The 21,778-nt window shown below is 41.9% G+C and overlaps 1 protein-coding gene across 1 annotated transcript in view; it reads right to left on the bottom strand.

Annotated features, from left to right (window-relative positions):
• The window catches only part of LOC126354752 (proton-coupled amino acid transporter-like protein pathetic), a 144,862-nt gene that overhangs the window by 73,433 nt on the left and 49,651 nt on the right, over nucleotides 1–21,778 (bottom strand). The window contains exon 3 of the mRNA XM_050004632.1: nucleotides 16,532–16,624. Coding sequence (XP_049860589.1) covers nucleotides 16,532–16,624 — 93 coding nt within the window. The remainder of the gene's footprint in view (nucleotides 1–16,531; nucleotides 16,625–21,778) is intronic.

Here is a 21,778-nt window from a genome sequence, read left to right on the forward strand (position 1 = left end):
ATTCGCGCACCCAGGTTCGTCCTTGAGTACACCATCGCAGGCGCTCCTGTCTGTGATGCAGCGTCTAGGGTAACCGCAGCCGTGGTCTCCGAGCTGATAGTCCATGCTGCTGCAAACGTCGTCGAACTGTTCGTGCAGGTGGTTGTTGTCTTGCAAACGTCCCCATCTGTTGACTCAGGCATCGAGACGTGGCTGTACATCCGTTACAGCCATGCGGATAAGATGCCTGTCATCTCGACTGATAGCAATACGAGACCGTTGGGATCCAACATGGCGTTCCATATTACCCTCCTGAACCCACTGATTCCATATTCTACTAACAGTCATTGGATCTCGACCAAAGCCAGCAGCAATGTTGCGATACGATAAAGCGCAATCACGATAGGCTACAATCCGATCATTATCAAAGTCGGAAACGTGATGGTACGCATTTCTACTCCTTACATGAGGCATCACAGCAACGTTTCACCAGGCAACGCTGGTCAACTGCTGTTTATGCATGAGAAATCGGTTGGAAACTTTCCTCATGGCAGCACGTTGCAGGTGTCGCCACCGGCGCCAACCTTGTGTGAATGCTCTGAAAAGCTAATCATTTTGCATATCACAGAATCTTCTTCCTGTCGGTTAAATTTCCCGTCTGTAGCACGTCATCTTCGTGGTGTAGCAATTTCAATGGCCAATAGTATAGCTTAGTGCATGCGGTACTCATACACCCGATTTTTGTACCTTCCCCATTGCATGTCCAACAATACTGGTATGATCACAGTTTATTTGCCAGCTATTGTATACAATGAGGTGGGTCATCTCGGATTAATGCGTATAAGCGATCTACATCAAATCGGGAAGGTCTTCCTGAACGAGGACAGTCAGTAATGTCAAAATGATCCTCTTTAAAACGAGAAAACAATTTTTTTGCCGTGCTCTGCCCAGTGGCGGTATCCCCATACACAGCGCAAATGTTTGTGTCTGTTGGGCCACTGTCACCCCTCTGCTGAACTCAAGCAGAAAAATATGTGGGAAATATACAGATTTCTCCACTTGGGACTCGATTTTGTAAGGTCCACAGCACCGCTCACTCATTTCAAAATGACAAAATGACAATATATGAACTCAAACTGCAAAACTGGACCACAAATAATAGATGACAATCGATAAAGGAACCTACAGGAACTGGAATACTAATATGCACAACAAAAACGCAACGAGTTATGCACCAACGAAATAACATGTAGGCTGTTAATTGATCTTAAGTTTTATGTGTTAGGACCAGATCACGAAACTGCAGGTGGTGGCATGAGACCTTGCACAGTCCGTGATGCTGATAAAGTGACTGACAGTGCATAATTGTAAACGGAAGAGCATTGGTTTATGCCATCAGAAGCTCCGGCTCTTCGTACAAATGTTGCACGACCGTCTTCCGCTCGTCACAGCACCGGCCTTCGAACCGTGCGAGGTTAATGGCGACCCGTGATCGTTTTTGCAGATGGTCGCGTGTCTGTAAGCCGCTAGGACAACCTGCTGATGTCTTTTTTTCACATACACTTCACGTACCTGTTGGTTAACGCCGTTGGCTGAACCACAGCAGTGCACCATTTCTCGCGTGGAATATTACGACGTATATTGCCGTATCTGGCAACAGCATCACAGTGAGAGGACTAAGAAACACAACAAACAGGGAATGTACGGTGAACATCAACAGGGAGACAGCACGAATCACCATTCTCGGAACAAGTAAAATGACCGACGTCTCAGCAAACATTTATTTCTAGACTTATATTTACATTCTTTCTAATTTTCGACTGTAGTTTTTGGATAGTAACCAAGCAGAGAAAATGTCAGATCTCAGCTCATCTAATCTAATATAAATGAAACTTTACAGTTTTTTTAAAAAACAAAGTAATCTGACCGACAAACTACATTAACTGACATCATACTACGTAACCTTTTTTAAATTCTGTTCTTTTAAAGTGGTCTCTGCAAGACGTTCTAGAACAAATACGCTAAAATTCATAAAACAACCTTCTGTGTTCTGAAAGTATTGTTCCTTTAGGTGTGGCTGCGCCTAACACTATTTAGTAACTCATTGTTAGAAATACCCCGTCGATCCAAATAGTTTCTAAACTGGATTAATGAAAAATAGAGGAACAGTTAGATGGTGGTTTTAATGCTTTAAGTGTTCTACATAGTCTGCTCAACTGAATAAAACGCATAGAACTTTCATGCAGCCAGGTGAAGCTAGCAGGAAAAGTCTTTCTTTCAGATGTTCAACTCGTGCGTGACATTGACTTGACTGTCGGTCATGTCGTCAAAGAGGTGACCTTCATGTGAATTTCTGCACTTTGTCTTCTTGCGGAAGGTGCTCATTGATAACTCCAAGCCTCTCCGCCTGTGACGATTTCTTCCATCAAAACAACTGTCAGCTTTTCAATCGAGTCCCGGCACTCATCCACTCATCGTTATTTTCTTTTTGGAGCCATGGTGTGCAGGAGAAACTTCGCACACATTCTGGAGAATGAATTGAATACTTGACTTGGAGTTGTTGCTCCATCTACATCTACATGGATACTCTGCAAATCACATTTAACTGCCTGGCAGAAGGTTCATCAAACCACCTTCACAATTCTCCATTATTCCAATCTCGTATAGCGAGCATGACCACCTATATCTTGACATACGAGCTCTGATTTCCCTTATTTTATCGTGGTGATCGTTCCTCCCTGTGTAGGTCGGTGTCAACAAAATATTTTCGCATTCGGACGAGAAATCAGGTGATTGGAATTTTGTGAGAAGTTTCAGTCGCAACGAAAAGCGCCTTTCTTTTAATGATGTCCAGCCCAAATCCTGTATCATTTCTGTGACACTATATCTCTTTTAACGATATCCAGCCCAAATCCTGTATCATTTCTATGACACTCTATCCCATATTTCGCGATAATACAGTCCTGTCTGGTAAGGGTCCCACACCGTGCAGCAGTATTCTAAAAGAAGATGGACAAGCGTACTGTAGGTCTGTTACAGTTTCTAAGTGCCCTTCCAATAAAACGCAGTCTTTGGTTAGCCTTCCCCACAACATTTTCTATGTGTTACTTCCAATTTAAGTTGTTCGTAATTGTTAACATCTAGGTATTCAGTTGAATTTACGGCTTTTAGATAAGACTGATTTATCGCGTTATCAAAGTTTAACAAGTTCCATTTAACACTCATGTGGATGACCTTACACTTGTCGTTATTCAGGGTCAACTGCAACTTTCGGACCATTCAGATATTTTTTATTAATCGTTTTTCTGTTTGTTTTGATCTTCTGATGATTTTATTAGTCGATAAACGACAGCGTCATGTGCAAACAACCGAAGACGGGTGCTCAGATTGTCTCCCAAATCGTTGATAAAGATAAGGAACGGTGAAGAGCATATGACACTACCTTGGGGAACACCAGAAATCACTTTTGTTTTACTCGATGACTTTCCGTCAATTACTACGAACTGTGACCTCTCTGACAGGAGATCACAAATCCAGTCACATAACTCAGACGATATTCCATACGCACTCAATTTCAGTACGAGCCGCTTGTGTTGTACAGTGTCAAAAGCCTTTCGGAAATCCAGAAATGCGGCATCGATCTGAAATCCCTTGCCACTAGCACTCAATACTTCATGTGAATAAAGACCTAGTTGTGTTCCACAGGAACGATGTTTCCTAACCAATGTTGACTGTGTGTCAATAGACAGTATTCTTCGAGGATATTCATAATGGTAGAACACAATATGTGTTCTAAATCCTGCTACATAGCGACGTTAACGATATGGGCCTGTAATTTAGTGGATTACTCATACTACCTTTCTTGAATATTGGTGCAACTTTCGAATCTTTAGCTACGGATCTTTCGTCGAGCGAACGGTTGTATATGATTGTGAAGTATGGAGCTAATGCATCAGCATACCCCGAAAGGAAGCTAATTGGTATAGAGTCGGGACCAGAAGGCTTGCTTTTATTAAGTGATTTAAGTTGTTCCACTACTCCGAAGATATTTACTTCTACGTTACTCATGTTGGCAGCTGTTCTTGATTCGAAGTATGGAATATTTACGTCGTCTTCTTTTGTGAAAGCATTTCGGAAGACTGCTTAGTAACTCTCCTTTGGCAGATCTGCAGTTTGCGATACAGCAACATTAACACACTACGCCTGCACTTCCACTACGTAACACTGCCTACTCACAACTGATTGGTCGAATGCACATCTGCTGTTTACAGTTGTTACTGCGCTGATGTCACCTATACGGTAAGGATAAAACTCCGTCTCGTACTGATATACACTCTAAGACAGAAGAAAACGACACGCTACGAGGGAATTACCCGGATGGGACGGAAATCGGTATGTGTGATGCACACGTACGGAGAAACAAATGATTACAACTTCAGAAAAAAATTGGCTGATTTATTCAAGGGGAAGAACCTTCACAAATTGAGAAAGTCGATAAGGCATTAGTCCATCTCTTCCCCCAAGCAGCATACTTGGCGTATCGTGATAAAGTTGTCGGTTGTACTCCTGAGGGATATCGTTCCAGATTATGTCGAATGTGTACATTAGAGAGTCGTAATCCAGGGATGGTTGGTCCTGCCCATAATGTTCTAAACATTCTCAACTGGGGAGAGATATGGTGACTTTACTGGCCAAGGTAGGGTTTTACAACCGCGAAAACAAGCAGGAGAAACGCTCGCCGTGTGCGGAAGGGCATTATCTCAGTGAAATATAAGTCCAGGATGGTTTTCCTCGAAGGGCAGTCAACCAGGGAGTAGAATATCATCGACGTTCCGCTATGCTGTAAGAGTGCTAAGGATGGCAGCCGAAGGCATCCTGCTATGAAAACGAAAGACGCCCCATATCAGCAGTGCTGGTTGTCGGACAATGTGGTGGCCGACAGACAGACGGGTATTCGAGCGCTGTCCGCATCTCCAGACACGTCTTATGTCCCATTCGAATTATTCCTTTGTGGTGCGTCTTTTTTTTTCTTAAGAGAGTATGCAGGATAAACGAACGTCTCTTGTAATTTAGCTATAGTTGTAACTGTTCGTTACACAAAATATCTTTGCTTCAGCGTTATACATTACCTACGTGATAACGAAATAAGCTATGTACTATTCGCGTGGCACAGAGACGTAACATGGGGGCTAGGCATACATGTCAGTGAGGTTTCCGCAGCGAAGGAAGTCGCCTGCTCCTGATACGCGGCTACCCAGCCTACTCCTGAGATGTGCGGGTGGTCGGCCTAGTAGCTGCTCGGGGAGTGGGTGTTGTGTTGACTGGGTGTTACGTTATCCTTACGTTCGTATCTTCGGTAACTGACATCACGCTGTTTCAGACTACAACTGAAACATGGCGACCCAAGCCAGGGGGTGGTCCATTTACTGACAGGCCACGGGCCGTATCCGGTACGTTTAAACCGTATGGGACTAACTAACGACGAAGTATGTGTATGCGGAGAAACTGGGACACCAGAACATGTCGCACTGCTGTGCAACACGCTAGCACAAGTGAGACCTATACAGAATGACAGTGACATCGCCAGAATAATAGGTAATCCAGATGCCTGGAATACAATAAATAACGTAACCGACATTGTATCGAACACTCTGCACGAAGAATACAAGCGCCAAAACACATATAGAAGGAGGCGTAGACAAGCACAAACAACACAACAAACCACGTGGGAGGACTCAAACACGACCACAGATTCCGAAACCGAGGAAGGAACACTAAGTGAACACGACTCAGAAGTGATCAACATGTAAGGGATCAAAAGCAACAATGTATGACACTGCATGCAACTACACAGTCACAAACAACACAACAATCGTAAAACAAATAAACACAGACACCACATACTATGACTGTAGTAATAAGATAATGTCACTTGGGGGAAGAAGGCTCAAAGAACTTTTATTCCGAGGCTCCTCCTCCCCAATGGTATACCGAGCGAGGTGGCGCAGTGGTTAGACACTGGGCTCGCATTCGGGAGGTCGACGGTTGAAGCCCGCGTCCGGCCATCCTGATTTAGGTTTCCCGTGATTTCCATAAATCGCTCCAGGCAAATGCCGGAAAGGTTCCTTTCAAAGGGCACGGCCAACTTCCTTCTTCATCCTTCCCTAATCCGATGAGACCGATGACCTCGCTGTCTGGTCTCCTTACCCAAAACAACGCAACCCCAACCCAGACCCAATGGTATCCTACATAGTGTTTGAAGTACACAGCACTCAAGCAGTAATGTATTGCTCGTCTTACTGTGTGCAGACAGAAGTATATTCTCTTCTCTATTCAAAGCTTATTCTCTTCTCTATTCAAAGCTATAATCAACGAATTTCATATATCAGAAATGTATTAAGTTATTTAAGAATAATGCATTCAAGTAGCAATGAACTATGTTCTATTTCAACTAACTAGTAACAAACATAAGTGTATTTCTCATGTGAAGCTAAAATTCATGAATTCCATGTATGAAGTGCTCAATCAGCATTTAATATGTATAATCTGTGAAACACATTAGCGCAAAGCATTTCAGATGAGAATAGCTCAAGGTTGTACCGAGACCTTCTGATCTGAAATAAATAGGAATAGGCCACTGCTAACCCACATGCTACTTAGACTGCATTACTCATCCAAATACAGCATATCACTTACCCTCTTCCCCCTATATATTACAAATTATTCTTAACCACGTTCATAGTGTTACATTTTTTTTATTTTATATTTGCATTGTATAAATAATATTCTCATCAACTAGTTAGTAACGAATTATATGGAACCATTTTAACAATTATTGAGCATTTAAATGCGCTGTAATCTCAGATAAATCTTTATGTATTATGTTCTTTATATAATTTTAACTTTTGATTCCGTAGAAATGTTGGGACACGTGAGGCAATACTGACACTACGAATCATCTTAGAAGAAAGATTAAGGAAAGGCAAACCTAGGATTCTAGCATTTGTAGACTTAGAGAAAGCTTTTGATAACCTTGACTGGAATACGCTCTTTCAAATTCTGAAGGTGGCAGGAGTAAAATACAGGGAGCGAAAGGCTATTTACAATGTGTGCAGAAACCAGATGGCAGTTAGAAGAGTCGAGGGACATGAAATAAAAGCGGTGGTTGGGATGGGAGTGAGACAGGGTTGTAGTCTCTCCCCGATGTTATTCAATCTGTATATTGAGCAAGCAGTGAAGGAAACAAAAGAAAAATTCGGAGTAGGTATTAAAATCCATGGAGAAGAAATAGAAACTTGAGGGTTCGCCGATGACATTGTAATTCTGTCAGAGACAGCAAAGGACTTGGAAGAGCTGTTGAATGGAATGGATAGCGTCTTGAAAGGAGGGTATAAGATGAACATCAACAAAAGGAAAACGAGGACAATGGAATGTAGTCGAATTAAGTAGGGTGATGCTGAGGGAATTAGATTAGGAAAGTAGACACTTAAAGTAGTTAAGGAGTTTTGCTATTTGGGGAGCAAAATAACTGATAATGATCGAAGTAGAGACGATATAAAATGCAGACTGACAATAGCAAGGAAAGCGTTTCAGAAGAAGAGAAATTTGTTAACATCGAGTGTAGATTTAAGTATTAGGAAGTCATTTCTGAAAGTATTTGTATGAAGTGTAGCCATGTATGGAAGTGAAACATGGACGATAAATAGTTTGGACAAGAAGAGAATAGAAGCTTTTGAAATGTGGTGCTGCAGAAGAATGCTGAAGATTACATGGGTAGATCACATAACTAATGAGGAAGTATTGAATAGGATTGGGGAGAAGAGAAGTTTGTGGCACAACGTGACTAGAAGATGGAATCGGTTGGTAGGACATGTGTTGAGGCATCAAGGGATCGCTAATTTTGTATTGGAGGGCAGTGTGGAAGGTAAAAATCGTAGAGGGAGATCAAGAGATGAATACCCTAAGCAAATTCAGAAGGATGTAGGTTGGAGTAGGTACTGAGAGATGAAGAAGCTTGCACAGGATAGAGTAGCATGGGGAGCTGCATGAAACCAGTCTCAGGACTGAAGAACACAACAACAACATAACTTTAAAAAAGCATTAACAACTTATACCAATAAGACTGTAACAATGAAAAGTCTTTGCCATTAGATTCGGAAGCATCCGACCCACCTTACATTGCAAGGCGGTGGTTTATTCTGTACTGTTAGGGAAATAAATAAATAAATAATGTTAACATGGCTGTGTGAGCACATCCTGAAAGCCACTAAATAAGAAAATGGAGCCGGTTAAAAAACTAACAGCGCTGTCTAGACTTCCTCAAGCAAACGCTACCGTCTTGTTAGTGGATGCGCTTGGGCAACGTCAAGACGCATGTGTTTACAATCGTTGTCGTGGTCCATAAACCGCTCAACAATGTTTGAACTAAGCTCAGGGCTTGCACAGTTCATGCTCATCCGTTAGATGCGTAGCAGAAGTACAAGGAAAGCTGTTTGCTGTTTGAGGGCCAGGATGGTTCAAATGGCTCTGAGCACTATGGGACTTAACATCTGTGGTCATCAGTCCCCTAGAACTTAGAACTACTTAAACCTAACCAACCTAAGGACATCACACACATCCATGCCCGAGGCAGGATTCGAACCTGCGATCGTAGCAGTTACGCGGTTCCGGACTGAGCGCCTAGATTGAGGGTCAGGAAATGGCTCTATTTCTTTGACCGTGAACGCGACGATGCGGCAGTGTGCACGACGAAAGTCAGTCTAATACGCTGGAAAAGGTCATGTCATCCTTACACAGTGTGCATTGTCATTTTACTGTAGTAAAGTTTGTCAGCACAGGAGGTTGGTAGCCGAATTGACTTATAACCGGGATTAACGAGATATACATGGCCTCAGGGGAGCATCGCAATGTTAGCGTCATGTGACACTGCAGGTCGTATGACCTGCAGCGACCATCTCCCTCCAGCAGCGACTTGCGCCACTATTACACACGGGTTTAACTATCCGTAACCATGTGTTTAAACTCACACAAGCTCTCTAAACACATGAAAAAGTTAAGACCTTTGTAGATTCCTCAGTTTTCATTGATATAATGATTTCAGCATTTTGGTAAACTTTCTACTAATGCAAACTGTTTCCGAAATCTCATACTGCTTATTTTCTGCAAGAAATAAAACCGAGCAAAAGCATTAATTTACATTTCGAAGAGTCAACCGCCGACCTGAGACACAAAATACTTGAGTTATGCCCTGTAGTGGTCGCCTGCGATCATAAAAAGGTGCTGATGGCCGCTACCTATAAATGAAAGCTCGTATGGACACAAAGAAGAAAATTAATAACTTGATCGCTGTCGTTTTCGAGACAGACTGTAAATATGCATCTCCAAACTATCATTTTTGACATCTAGGTGTTCGTTACGAAGAACAAAAAGAACATCCGTGTCTCCCCTCCTTCCAGCACTGGGGGGACAGCTGGAATGGAACTTGGATATAGGTTCGTTCACTTGGTTCAGTTAAGCCGTAAGTGCAAGATTTGCTGACGTCTGATGATAGCCACTGAGGAACGTGGAAGGTGCCAGTGTTCTTTATCTGATCATAGGTATTCGGACCCCACTTAGTGGGCATTAGTGTGGTGTATGTCCAGATTTCGTCTTGCTGCCAGCTCGAAATCGGGTGGGGACATTACCAATGAGGCGTCTGAATAGCTGAGACCACAGAAGGCAGTCATGTTTGACGATGGTGTCTGGAACGAAGTCGACTCATCCAAAAGGTGTTCCAGTGGGCTCAAATCGGGAATGTTACTGTGCACAAACCATTGCTTCAAAGTTGCTGCTTTATGTCAGGATGCTTTGTCATGCTGACACAGTCATCATCACAGATCATATCGTCCCATGTTTGGTGTTTTATTAAGCGCAATAAGGTTATCATTCCCTAAGCCAGAAAAAAACGTCTACCTACTCCGCACTCCACTGCCGGCACTACACATGACGGCAGTTAAAGTTCTCCAGGAATTCACCAAACACAAACCCTTCCATCGGCTTGTCACCACTCGTTTGCATTCATCCAGAGCCCAGTGGCCGCAGTGGCGTCTTTCCATAGACCGTCTCAAGTAACGCTTATCATTCAGAGCAGAAACGTGTGGTTTATGAGGAGCTACTCGACCATCGTACTTTCTTTCCATGTCCCTATGCACATTCGTTCTACCAGCTGAACTCCTCGTAGCAGTCTACAATTCAAGAGAAGTTTTTTTGTTCCACGCGATTTTGTACTCCCTCCTCTTCAGTGTTCCACGATCCCTTTCCGTCTGTACCCCAGCAATGCCTGGTATGGGTTTAGCTGTGGAGTTTCTTCGCGTTTCCACTTGAAATTCGCATCACCAACGGTTCGACTTGAGCAGTTTTACACTGAAGAGCCGAAGTACCTGATACCCCTGCGTAACATCGTGTGCCCCCCGTGAGGACGCAGAAATGCCGCAACACGACGTGGCATACAGTCGACTGATGTCTGAAGCAGTGTTGGAGGGAACTGACACCATGAATCCTGCAGGGCTGTCCATAAACCCGAGAAAGTATGAGGCGGTGGAGATCTGTTTTGAACAGCACATCGCAAGTCATCCCAGACATGCTTCATAATGTTCATTTCTGGGGCATTTGGTGGCCAGTGGAAGTGTTTAACCTCAGAATAGTGTCACTGGAACGACGCTGCAGCAAATCTGGACGTGGGAGTGTGGCATTGTCCTGCTGGAAATGCCCAAGTTTGTCCAAATGAACACTGGACATGAGTGGTCGGAGGGGATCTGAGAGGATCGTTACGTACATGTCATCTGTCAGAGCCGTATCTAGACGTATCAGGGATCCCATATAGCTCAAACTGCACACGGCGCACACCATTACAGAGCCTCCATCAGCTTGAAATGCCCCCTGCTGACATTCAGGATCCATAGACTCACGAGGTTGTCTCCATACCCGTACACGTCCATCCGCTTGATACTATTTGAAACGAGACTCGTCGGACTAGGCAATACGTTTCCGATCATCGATAGTCCAATGTCGGTGTTGACGGGCCCAGGCGAGGCCTAAAGATTTGTGTTCTCCTGTCATAAAGATCTCCCACATCGATCATGTTTCGTTGAACGGTTCGCACGCTGACACTTGTTGATGGCGCAGCATTGAAATCTGCAGCAATTTCCGTAAAGGTTGCACTTCTCTTACGTTGAACAAGTCTTTTCAATCGTCGTTGGTCTCGTTCTTGCAGGATCTTTTCCCGTCACAGTGATGTCGCAGATTTGATGTTTCACCCCATTCCTGATATTCACTGTACACACGTGAAAAGGTCGTACGGGAAAATTCCCGTTTAATCACAACCTCGGAGATGCTGTGTCATTGCTCGTGCGCCGACTATAACACCACGTTCAAACTCACTTAAACCTTGACAACCTGCAATTGTAGCAGCAGTAATCGATCCACCAACATTGCCAGACACTTGTTGACTTATATAGGCGTTTAAGACCGCAGCGCCTTATTCTGCCTCTTTACATATCTCTGTATTTGAATACTCATGCCTTCACTAGTTGACGCTATACCAGTCTGCGCTTCAGTAGGTTAAAGCTGATGGATTTGGTGCTGAAATGGCACACAGGGAATAGTCCACATTTGAATTCACTAAGCTCTCCGGTCCGAGCCGTCGTGTTGTTAGTGCTTCGCTACTTTTATACTGGCGGGTCCGCGTCAAGGAATCTACTGATCAGTTCCGCGTATCACAGGAGTGCCGGATACAATTGATCACATGGCGAATATTAGAAACGATGATTAGTTAAATTTATTTATTTTATGTTATAAATTTAGCTCGAATTCTTCCACATCTACATGTACATGATTGTTCTGCAACTCACAATTAAGTGCCAGGCAGTGTTCATCGGGCCATCTTCAGGTGACTTCTCTACCGTCCGCCTTTCGAAGAGCGCGAAGAAAAAAAGAACACTTATATTTTTCCGTGAGGGCCCTCCCATTTATTATGATAATCATTTCTACCTTTGTAGACGCCAACAAAGTATTTTCACACTCTGAGAAGAAAATTCGTGACTGAAATTTCGTTAGAAGATACTACCGCAGCCCTGAATCCTATCCGTGGCATTCTCTTCCTTATTTCGCGGTAGTACAAAACCTTCTGAATGTCCTTTGTCAGTCCTATCTGGTACAGACACCTCACTACACAGCAATACTCCGGAAGATCCAAGTATCGTGTAAGCAGTCTTTTTAGTAAACCTGTTACAGAATGAAATTTTCACTGTCCAGCGGAGCGTGCGCTGATATGAAACTTCCTAGCAGATTAAAACTCTTTGCCGGACCGAGACTCGAACTCGGAACATTTGTCTTTCGTGGACAAGTCCTCTACCATCTGGGCTACCCAAGCACGATTCATGACCTATACTCAAAGCGTTAATTCCACCGGTACCTCGTCTCCTGCCTTCCAATCTTCACAGAAGATCTCCTGCAAACCTTGCAGAACTAGCACTCCTGGTAGAGAGCACACTCGGCTGCCGAGTGAAAATTTAATTCTGAAAGCATCCCCCGGGGTGTGGTTAAACAATGTCTCCCCCCATATCCTTCCTTCCTGGAGTGCTAGTTTTTTAAGGCCTGCAGGAGAGGTTCTGTTAAGTTGGGAAGGTACGAAACGAGGTACTGGCCTCATTAAAGCTATGAGGACCGGTCGTGAATTGCGCTTGGATAGCTGAAATGGCAGGGCACTTGCCCGCGAAAGCCAAAGATCTGGAGTTCGAGTCGCGGTCCCGGCAGACAGTTTTAATCTTCCAGGAAGTTTCAAATCTATTCCATCTTCAGTTATCCGTAATTAAAATCCCCAAGTTTTTGGTTGAGGTTACACCCTTCAGATTTGTGTGATTTATCGCGCAACCGAAATCTAGCGAATTTCTTTTGTTCTCATATGGATGATTTCACACTTTTGATTATTTAGAGTCAACTGCCACTTTTCGCACCATGCAGGTGTCTTGTCTAAATCATTTTGCAATTCATTTTGAGCACCTGATGACTTTACAAGGCGGTAAATGATAGTATCATCTGGAAACAATCGAAGACAGCTGCTCAGATTATATCCAAAATAGTTTATTTAGATCAGGACTAGTAGGGGGCCTGTAATGCTTCTCTGGGGACCGCCAGATATTACATCTGTTTTACTCGATGATTTTCCTTATGTTATTACGAAATGTGACCTTTATGACTGTAAAACACGAATCCCATCACACAGCTGAGATGATTCACCATAGGTGCGCAATTTGGTTAGAAGTCGCTTGTGACGAACGGTGACAAAAGCGTTCTGGAAATATATAAATATGGAATCAATTTGATGTCCCCTGTCGATAGCACTTATCATTTCGTAAGTTCAAAGAGCTAGATGTGTTTCACAAGAGCGACATTTTTCTGAATCCGTGTTGGCGATTTGTCTAAAATTAGAATGTATTTAGAACTGTGCAACCTTCCGTAGCGCACGAATGGTGGAATCTGACGAAAGCTTCAAACGGTGTGCACTCTTGGTTCTTCATTCCAAACGGTGGGTGTGGAAGGGAGGAGGGGAGGGGTAGGGTGCTTCGTTTTGTTACTGCTCGCGCCTGAATAATTCATTTTGTATTACGTGCTGTAATTTGCTTCTCAGTTAGCAGTCTGTCGAAATGGTTCTACGAGAAACTTTTGAAATTCTAATAGGATTGTGTTGTATTTTTTTCTTCCAGTTTAATTAATTACGTCTATTACACAGACTGATTAAAATGGGAATTAAGTGTGATTTTGAACTGCAAAGCAACCGTGAACCAGATAATAAGCCGAAGTGATATCTTAATTTCATCCATCCCAAATGAGTCTGCAACTATCTCAACAGCGATTTAAGTGATAACATTACCACACCACTTGTTTTCTTTAGGCGTAGCACGAAGTACTTCAGAAAGTTGTTCTTAATTGAAAGTATCGTAATTTTTTTAGAATGAAGTATGTAAGTGTGTAAGTCGTTCACTCATTCTTTCCTGTAGTCATACTTTTACATTCTCACTATGGCAGGAAAAATTGAAAGATTGATAGCTCGAAAAATTGGACGGTATTGCTACACGATGGTAGTTTTGTAGATCTAGTAAAAGATTACCTTCCTTCTTGAACACATAGAAATTCACACGCATGCTACACACCTTCAAAGTGTTCCTTTCCATTAGTGATAAGATAATATACACATACTGTTATTGTATGGATGGTCAAAGAGATGTGGTACAGTCCTAGAAAGAAATACGTCTGAAATGTTTGTGAAAAAATTGTTAGATTCACTGCAGTTAACGGAAACGGAACTTCAACTATCAATCCTGTCATTAAATACACAGTAATATATACAGTTCACATTTAGATGTCCATGAGCTAAAAGAAAATAATTGTTCCTTTAGCTCTGGAAGTAACTCCACACGTAACTCAAATTCTACGTTTCCGACTTTTTATGTGCTTTCCGTTCAGATTTTGATATTATATCTCAGGTTCAGGGTTTTTTCCGAGTTATTCTTTCCATTGTATGGATAAAACTAAAACAATAACTCGGCAGAACACCCGAAATTACACTATTAAGATTATGCTACTATACTTCAGCGATGAATGACAAGTTGTCATTAACTATCTTTTATTTCCCCCTCTTCAAGAATAGAATGAGCGACTGGAAAAATACAGATGATATTCTGTTATCAATGAATTTATTAAAGTTACCTAGAATGTTATCAACATAAAAAAGTCTCATCTATAGCTACATCATACTCAGGGAACCACCATATGGTGCGTGGAAGAGGATATCTACACCACTATTAATCATTTCCTTTTTCTGTTTCACTCCATACGAGACTCATGATGTTTAGGCGAAATGCTGGTTCGCGCCAGTAGAACCACGTTGCAGTCAGCCTCAAATGCCGGTTCTCTAAAATTTCTAGATTGTGCTCCTCGAAAAGAACTACATTTTCTCTCCACTGATTTCCATTTTAGTTCCGGCAGCATCTCCGTAATACTTTCGTGCTGATGGAACCTACCGGCAACAAATCTAGCAGCTCGCCTCTGAACTGCTTCTTTAATCCGGCCTGGTGCGGATCCCAAACACTCGAACAGTACCCAACAATGGGTCGCACTGGAGTCCTGTATGCTGACTCCTTTACGGATGGACCACACTTTCCTCAAATTCTCCCGACAAATCGAAGTCGACTATTCGCCTTCCCTGCTACAAGTCTTACTTGCTCATTATATTTCATATCGCTTTGCAGCGTTACGCCCAGATATTTAAACGACTTGACAGTGTCAAAAAGCGCACAACTAATCGTGTACTCCAAAGTTGTGGGTTTGTTTTTCCTGCTCATCTGCATTAACTTATATCTCTCTACATTCAGAGCTAGATGCAGTTGAACGCACCAGCTAGAAATTCTGTCTAAGTCATGATGAACCCTCCTATAGTAACTTACCGTACAACGCAGCATAAGCAGCAAACAATGGCAGATTGCTGATGCCCATCCTGTCCGTCATATCATTTATTAATACAGAAGGTAACGGCGGTACTATCACACTTCCCAGGGGCACGCCTAACGATGCCTGTCTTTCTGATAAACGCTCTCCGTCGAGGACAACAGAATAGGTCCTGTTACTTAAGACGTCTTGGAGCTACTCACACCCATGGATAAGAAATTAAAATTCGTTTCAGTTCAGCGTATAAATTTATTATTATCTGCCTATAAGATAAAACCGTTATTGGAGTGCAAGGCCGGCCGGGGTGGCCGAGCGGTTCTAGGCGCTCTAGTCTGGAACCGCGGGACAGCTACGGTCGCAGGTCCGAATCCTGCCTCGGGCATGGGTGTGTGTGATGTCCTTAGGTTAATTAGGTTTACGTAGTTCTAAGTTCTAGGGGACTGATGATCTCAGAAGTTAAGTCTCATATTGCTCAGACCCATTTGAGCCCTTTTTTTTAGTGCAAGTTTGTAAATGAAATGTCATATTTCTGTTTACATTCTCTTATTTTATTGTCCTGAATATGAAATATTAAAAGTTATGCGTTTTAATAGTGAGCACGGAAGCAAGAAGTAAAATATTTAACCAAATTACGAAAAACATTCTTCTTTTTTAAACAACTTTTATAATACATAACAAAGCAAGAAAAGTGTACTAGAATTACTGTATGTATGACGCACTCAGCTTCGCGTTGCGCGAGAGAAATCGCTTCAAACAGAGTGTCATGCTGCTTTCAGTAAACCATTCTTTCACAAACCCGGTCAAAAAATAGACGGACTGACAACTGCGACGACTGAATGAAAATAAAAAAATACACCAAATCGCTGATGAAAGGTTTCTCAATCACTGACTAGGAAAAGGCTGAAGAAGAGAAAAAGGAACATTCTGAGACGTGACCTACATGGGAGCGCTGCACAGTGCGGGCAGTGCACGCCAGAGATACGGGTCAAACTCAGCAAATCAGATGTAAACGAAATTACCGCCATCAACGCCTAGCCTGTGTTGACTGTGGAAAGTGAACGACACTCACGAGTTGGGGTGCTCCACATGCCTCTCGGAGAACGGGTCGTAGTCTGAGGCTTCCTGCTGTTTCTTCACAGTCGGCTTCGTCGTCAGCTGCACCCTGAAACAAGAGCACGCTGTGACTCAAAAGAATAAAAGTGTTCCAACAAAATTTTAGGTCATGTTTATCCACTAGCGACAGGAGAACCTCTCAATGATAGTGTGATGTAATAGGAAAGCGCAGGAAACTGACGTCAAAATCTCATACGCAACGAGGTAGTTCGTGGACAGTATTCAATCAGCCGTACAATACTGAGGACACGAGGACAATTTAATTAAAGGAAGGAGAAAATAAATACGTGGAACAAACGAAGGCGGCAAGACGGAACACATATGTTCAAGAAATGAAACTGGCAAAAGTACAAAAGCACGAAGTAGGAATGGCTTAAAGTGAAACGTAAAGTTGAAGGTCCATCCACGAATGTGGGAAATGTGGATGTTACTTACAGGAGAATTAAAGTTTGAGTTAACATGGCGCTAGTAAATAGAGAATTGTGCTATGATTACGTATATTTTTCTGAAAGAGAAGAATTGCCTTCCTGCGTTTCAAACAAATCGTTTCAGCACTGAAGGTGAAAAGCGTCCTGGGAGCCCAGCTCAACAATTCCATAAACCGTGGATGCTGTTCACTCCATGATCCTCGATGATAGGAGTATGACCGCTAATTAGATAACAGAGACCTTGGGCATCTCCCGAGAACGTGTCCATCATATTTGATGGCATTTCCAGCAAGATACTTAAAGCTTGTTCCCCACAGATAAGTAGGATTCTCAGTCACGTATGTAATACCTCTTTGGAGCAAGGTGTTTTCCCCGATAGACTGAAATATGCCATTGTAAAACCATTGCATAAAAAGGGGGATACGTCGGATGTCAACAACTATCGCCCAATATCTCTTCTGACAGCTCTATCAAAAATTTTTGAGAAACTAATGTATTGAAGAGTAGCCTCCCATATATGTAAAAATAAAGTACTAACAAAATGTCAGTTTGGTTTTCAGAAACGCTTTTCAACAGAAAATGTTATATACACTTTCACTGATCAAATATTAAATGCTCTGAATAACCGGACATCATCCATTGGTATTTTTTGTGATCTCTCAAAGGCCTTTGACTGTGTAAATCATGGAATTCTTTTAGATAAGCTAAATCATTATGGTTTGAGTGGGGCAGTGGACAAATGGTTTAATTCAAACTTAACTGGAAGAATGCAGAAAGTTGAAATAAGTGGTTCATGTAATGTTAATACAACAGCTGATTCCTCATACTGGGGGGGCTAACAAGCACAGGGTCCCACAGGGTTCGGGCTTAGGTCCTTTACTGTTCTTGATATACATTAATGACTTACCAGTCCATATTGATGAAGATGCAAAGTTAGTTCTTTTTGCTGATGATACAAGTATAGTTATAACATCCAAAAACCAAGAACTAAGTGATGTAATTGTAAATGATGTTTTTCACAAAATTATTAAGTGGTTCTCAGCAAACGGACTCTCTTTAAATTTTGATAAAACACAGTATATACAGTTCCGTACAGTAAATGGCACAACTCCAGTAATAAATATAGACTTTGAACAGAAGTCTGTAGCTAAGGTAGAATTTTCAAAATTTTTAGGTGTGTCCATTGATGAGAGGTTAAACTGGAAGCAACACATTGATGGTCTGCTGAAACGTCTGAGTTCGGCTACGTATGTTATTAGGGTTATTGCAAATTTTGGTGATAAGAATCTCAGTAAATTAGCTTACTATGCCTACTTTCATTCACTGCTTTCGTATGGTATCATATTCTGGGGTAATTCATCGTTGAGTAGAAAAGTATTCATTGCTCAAAAACGTGTAATCAGAATAATTGCTGGAGCCCACCCACGGTCATCTTGCAGACATCTATTTAAGGATCTAAGGATCCTCACAGTAACCTCACAGTATATATATCCACTTATTAATCCAGCCCAGTTCAAAAGTAATAGCAGTGTGCATAGCTATAACACCAGGAGAAACGATGATCTTCACTATGCAGGGTTAAATCTGACTTTGGCACAGAAGGGGGTAAATTATGACGCCACAAAAGTCTTTGGTCACCTACCAAACAGCATCAAAAACCTGACAGATAGTCAAGCAACATTTAAAAATAAATTAAAAGAATTTCTAGATGACAACTCCTTCTACTCATTGGCTGAATTTTTAGATATAAATTAAGGGAGGGAAAAAAACTAACTTAAGCATTAGTGTCATGCAATATTTTGTGTAATGTAATATCTTGTACAAACATCTTTCATTAACCTGACACGTTCCACATCATTACGAAGTGTCGTATTCATGATCTATGGAACAAGTATTAATCTAATCTAATATAATATAATATAATATATTCAAGAGATTTTGGACATGAGAAAGCTCTCAGCCAAATGGGTTCCCAAATGTCTCATTGCAGTCCAAAAGCGTGAACGAATGATTGGTTCACAGTCCATTGTCGTCCAATTTTGCCGAGATTCTATGCGATTTTTGGATCGTTTCGGCACGATGGATGAAACATCGATGTACATTTATAATCCAGAGACCGAAGAACACTCCATGGTTCACCACGTCCAAAGAAGTTCAAGACACAAAGATCACCAGACATGATGCTCGCAACCGTCTTTTGAGGTAAAGATGCAATCTTACTTATTGATTACTTACAACGTGGTAAAACCATCGCGGCAAGGCGCTGTGTTTATCTTCTCGGAAAAATGAAGTAAGAACTGGCCTCCAAACGTCGAGTACAGTTGAGAAAAGAAATATTGTTTCTGTAAAGCAATGCCCTTCCTCACATGGGGCCATCACGCAGCAAAATTTGGCAGAGCTTCACTTTGAAATTCTCTCAAATATCGTGCTTATTCGCCTGACTTGGTCCTCTCCCACCCCTCCCCCCCCCCCCCCCCCCAGACTATTGTCTGTTCCCAAACATCGAGAAATGTCTCAATGGAAACGGTTTCTGAACTTTGAGTAAGTCAGAAGGGCAGTCGATGAGTCTGTTGCAGCATAGTAGGAATTTTTTATTTTACATGTGTTAAAGAAGCTGGACCAAATATATCAAAAAATGTATTGAGCAGAAGAAGGAATATGAAGATTAAATACAGTTCTTATTTATAAAGTCAATTACCTATCAGAATCCCGTCGTAGTTCTGATCTGTATGTGTCATAATGTTTCCAACAATTGTTGTGAATTTTCTAAATTTATTTTCTTTCTAAACTCTTCGCCCCATAAAATCCCAGTTAATGTTCTAATAGTGGACTTTCCAACATTTATTCTTGAACTAATTTCCTTATGTAGTTTATCATGGCGTGTGATTTTTACTTCAGTATGTGTAATTGTCCCCATGATCTCTTTCAGCGTCAAATCTTGATTTGTTTCGTTTTATGCATGTTGACTTGAAGGCCCCTTTTTTATACTCCTCTATTAATTTCCTGAGAAAATATTCAATGTCTTCTTCATCTGGCGCCACGATGAGACAGGCGAAATACCCACAGACATCAATACGAAAATAGCAGCTCCTACTTCAGAGTAAGCAGACATTTGTGAATAATAGGGAACCACAACTTTTATAAGTCACTGTTGCAAACTACTAACACGAATTATTTACAGAAGAATGGGAAAAATGACGCTACGATTTATCGTAGAAGCTAGATTGAAGAAAGGTAAACCTATGTTTATAGCATTTGTTGATTTAGGTAAAGCTTTAGACGTCATTCCAAGGAATTCACTCTTTGGTATTATGAAGGCAGCAGGGATAAAACAGATGGAGCGAAAAGTTATAACCAGTACAGAAATTTGATTGAAGTATTTTTTTTCTTTTTTTTTTGTCATGTGGCCCGTAGTGCAAAATATTTCTTTAAGTGACACGGAGACGGTCATAATATACCATTTACACTGCTCTTTATTTGCGTTTTATTGCGTAAATCGCAAAGAGTTTACTTCAGCATAGAGTAAGGTGATTAAACTCATGGTATAGTCATATGTGCATATAAACATGGTGGTAGCATCGCGTGTACAAATTATAAATGGGCAGTGCAATTTGTACTCAGGTGATTCATGTGAAAAGGTTTCCGTCGTGACTTAACAGACTCTGAACGCGGAATGAAAGTTAGAACTGGACGCATGGGACATTCCTGTCTGGAAATCATTAGAGAATTCAAAATTCTAAAACCCACAGTGCAAAGAGTGTGCCGAGAATACCAAATTTCAGGCATTATCTCCCGCCACGGACAAAGGAGTGGCCGACGCCGATTGTGTGGAGTTGTCAGTGTTAATAGACAAGCAACACTGCGAGAAATAACCGCAGAAATCAATGTGGGACAACGAGGAACGTATCCGTTAGGGGAGCGCTGCGAAATTTTGCGTTAGTGGGATGTGGCAGCACACGACCGATGCGAGTGCTGTTGCTAACAGCGCGACGTCGTCTGCAATGCCTATCCTAGATTCGTGACCACATCACTTGGACACTGGATGGCTCAAAACCGTAGCCCGATCAGATGATACCGATTTAAGTTGGTAAGAATTGATGGTAGGGTTCGGGCGAGGCACAGACCCCACGAATCCATTGAACCATGTTGTGAACAAGGCACTGTCCAAGCTACTGGTTGCTCCTGATGGTGTAAGCTGTGTTTACATGAAATGGACTGGGGCATGTGCTCCAACTGAACCTACCATCGATTGGAAATAGTTATTTTCGGTTAGTTGTAGTCTATTTGCCGTCATTCATGGGCTTTATGTTCCCAAGTAACTATGGAATCATCATAACGTGTAGGCTTTCACGGCCTGCGTCTTCATTAGTTAAAAATTCTGGGCTGTGAGGCTGAGGTCCATCTATAAACTTCTTCTTCCTGACGTTTTCACTGTGTGCTATGCGCAGTACAGAGTGAAAGATTTGCAGCATATTTTTAAAATTGTACATTCATTGGCTTTTTATCATTTCAAAGTATTGGTAAAGAATTCTTCTTCTGAATAAACACAAACATTCTGTTCTGTAAGAAGTAATTTCTACGAAATCGTTAAAAGGTAATTTTTGTTTCACTGTGTACTGATCTCACCCACTCGTAACTACTGCTACCTATATCTGCTTAAAACTACTTACTGACGTCAAGCCTTATCCACTCTCTGCAGGTTCTACCCCGCACAGTTTCCTCCATTAACAAGCTGACTTTTACTTGATGCCTCAGGATGTTTGCTATATAGCGAT

Source organism: Schistocerca gregaria, chromosome 3, assembly GCF_023897955.1.
Source record: "Schistocerca gregaria isolate iqSchGreg1 chromosome 3, iqSchGreg1.2, whole genome shotgun sequence".
NCBI lineage: Eukaryota > Metazoa > Arthropoda > Insecta > Orthoptera > Acrididae > Schistocerca > Schistocerca gregaria.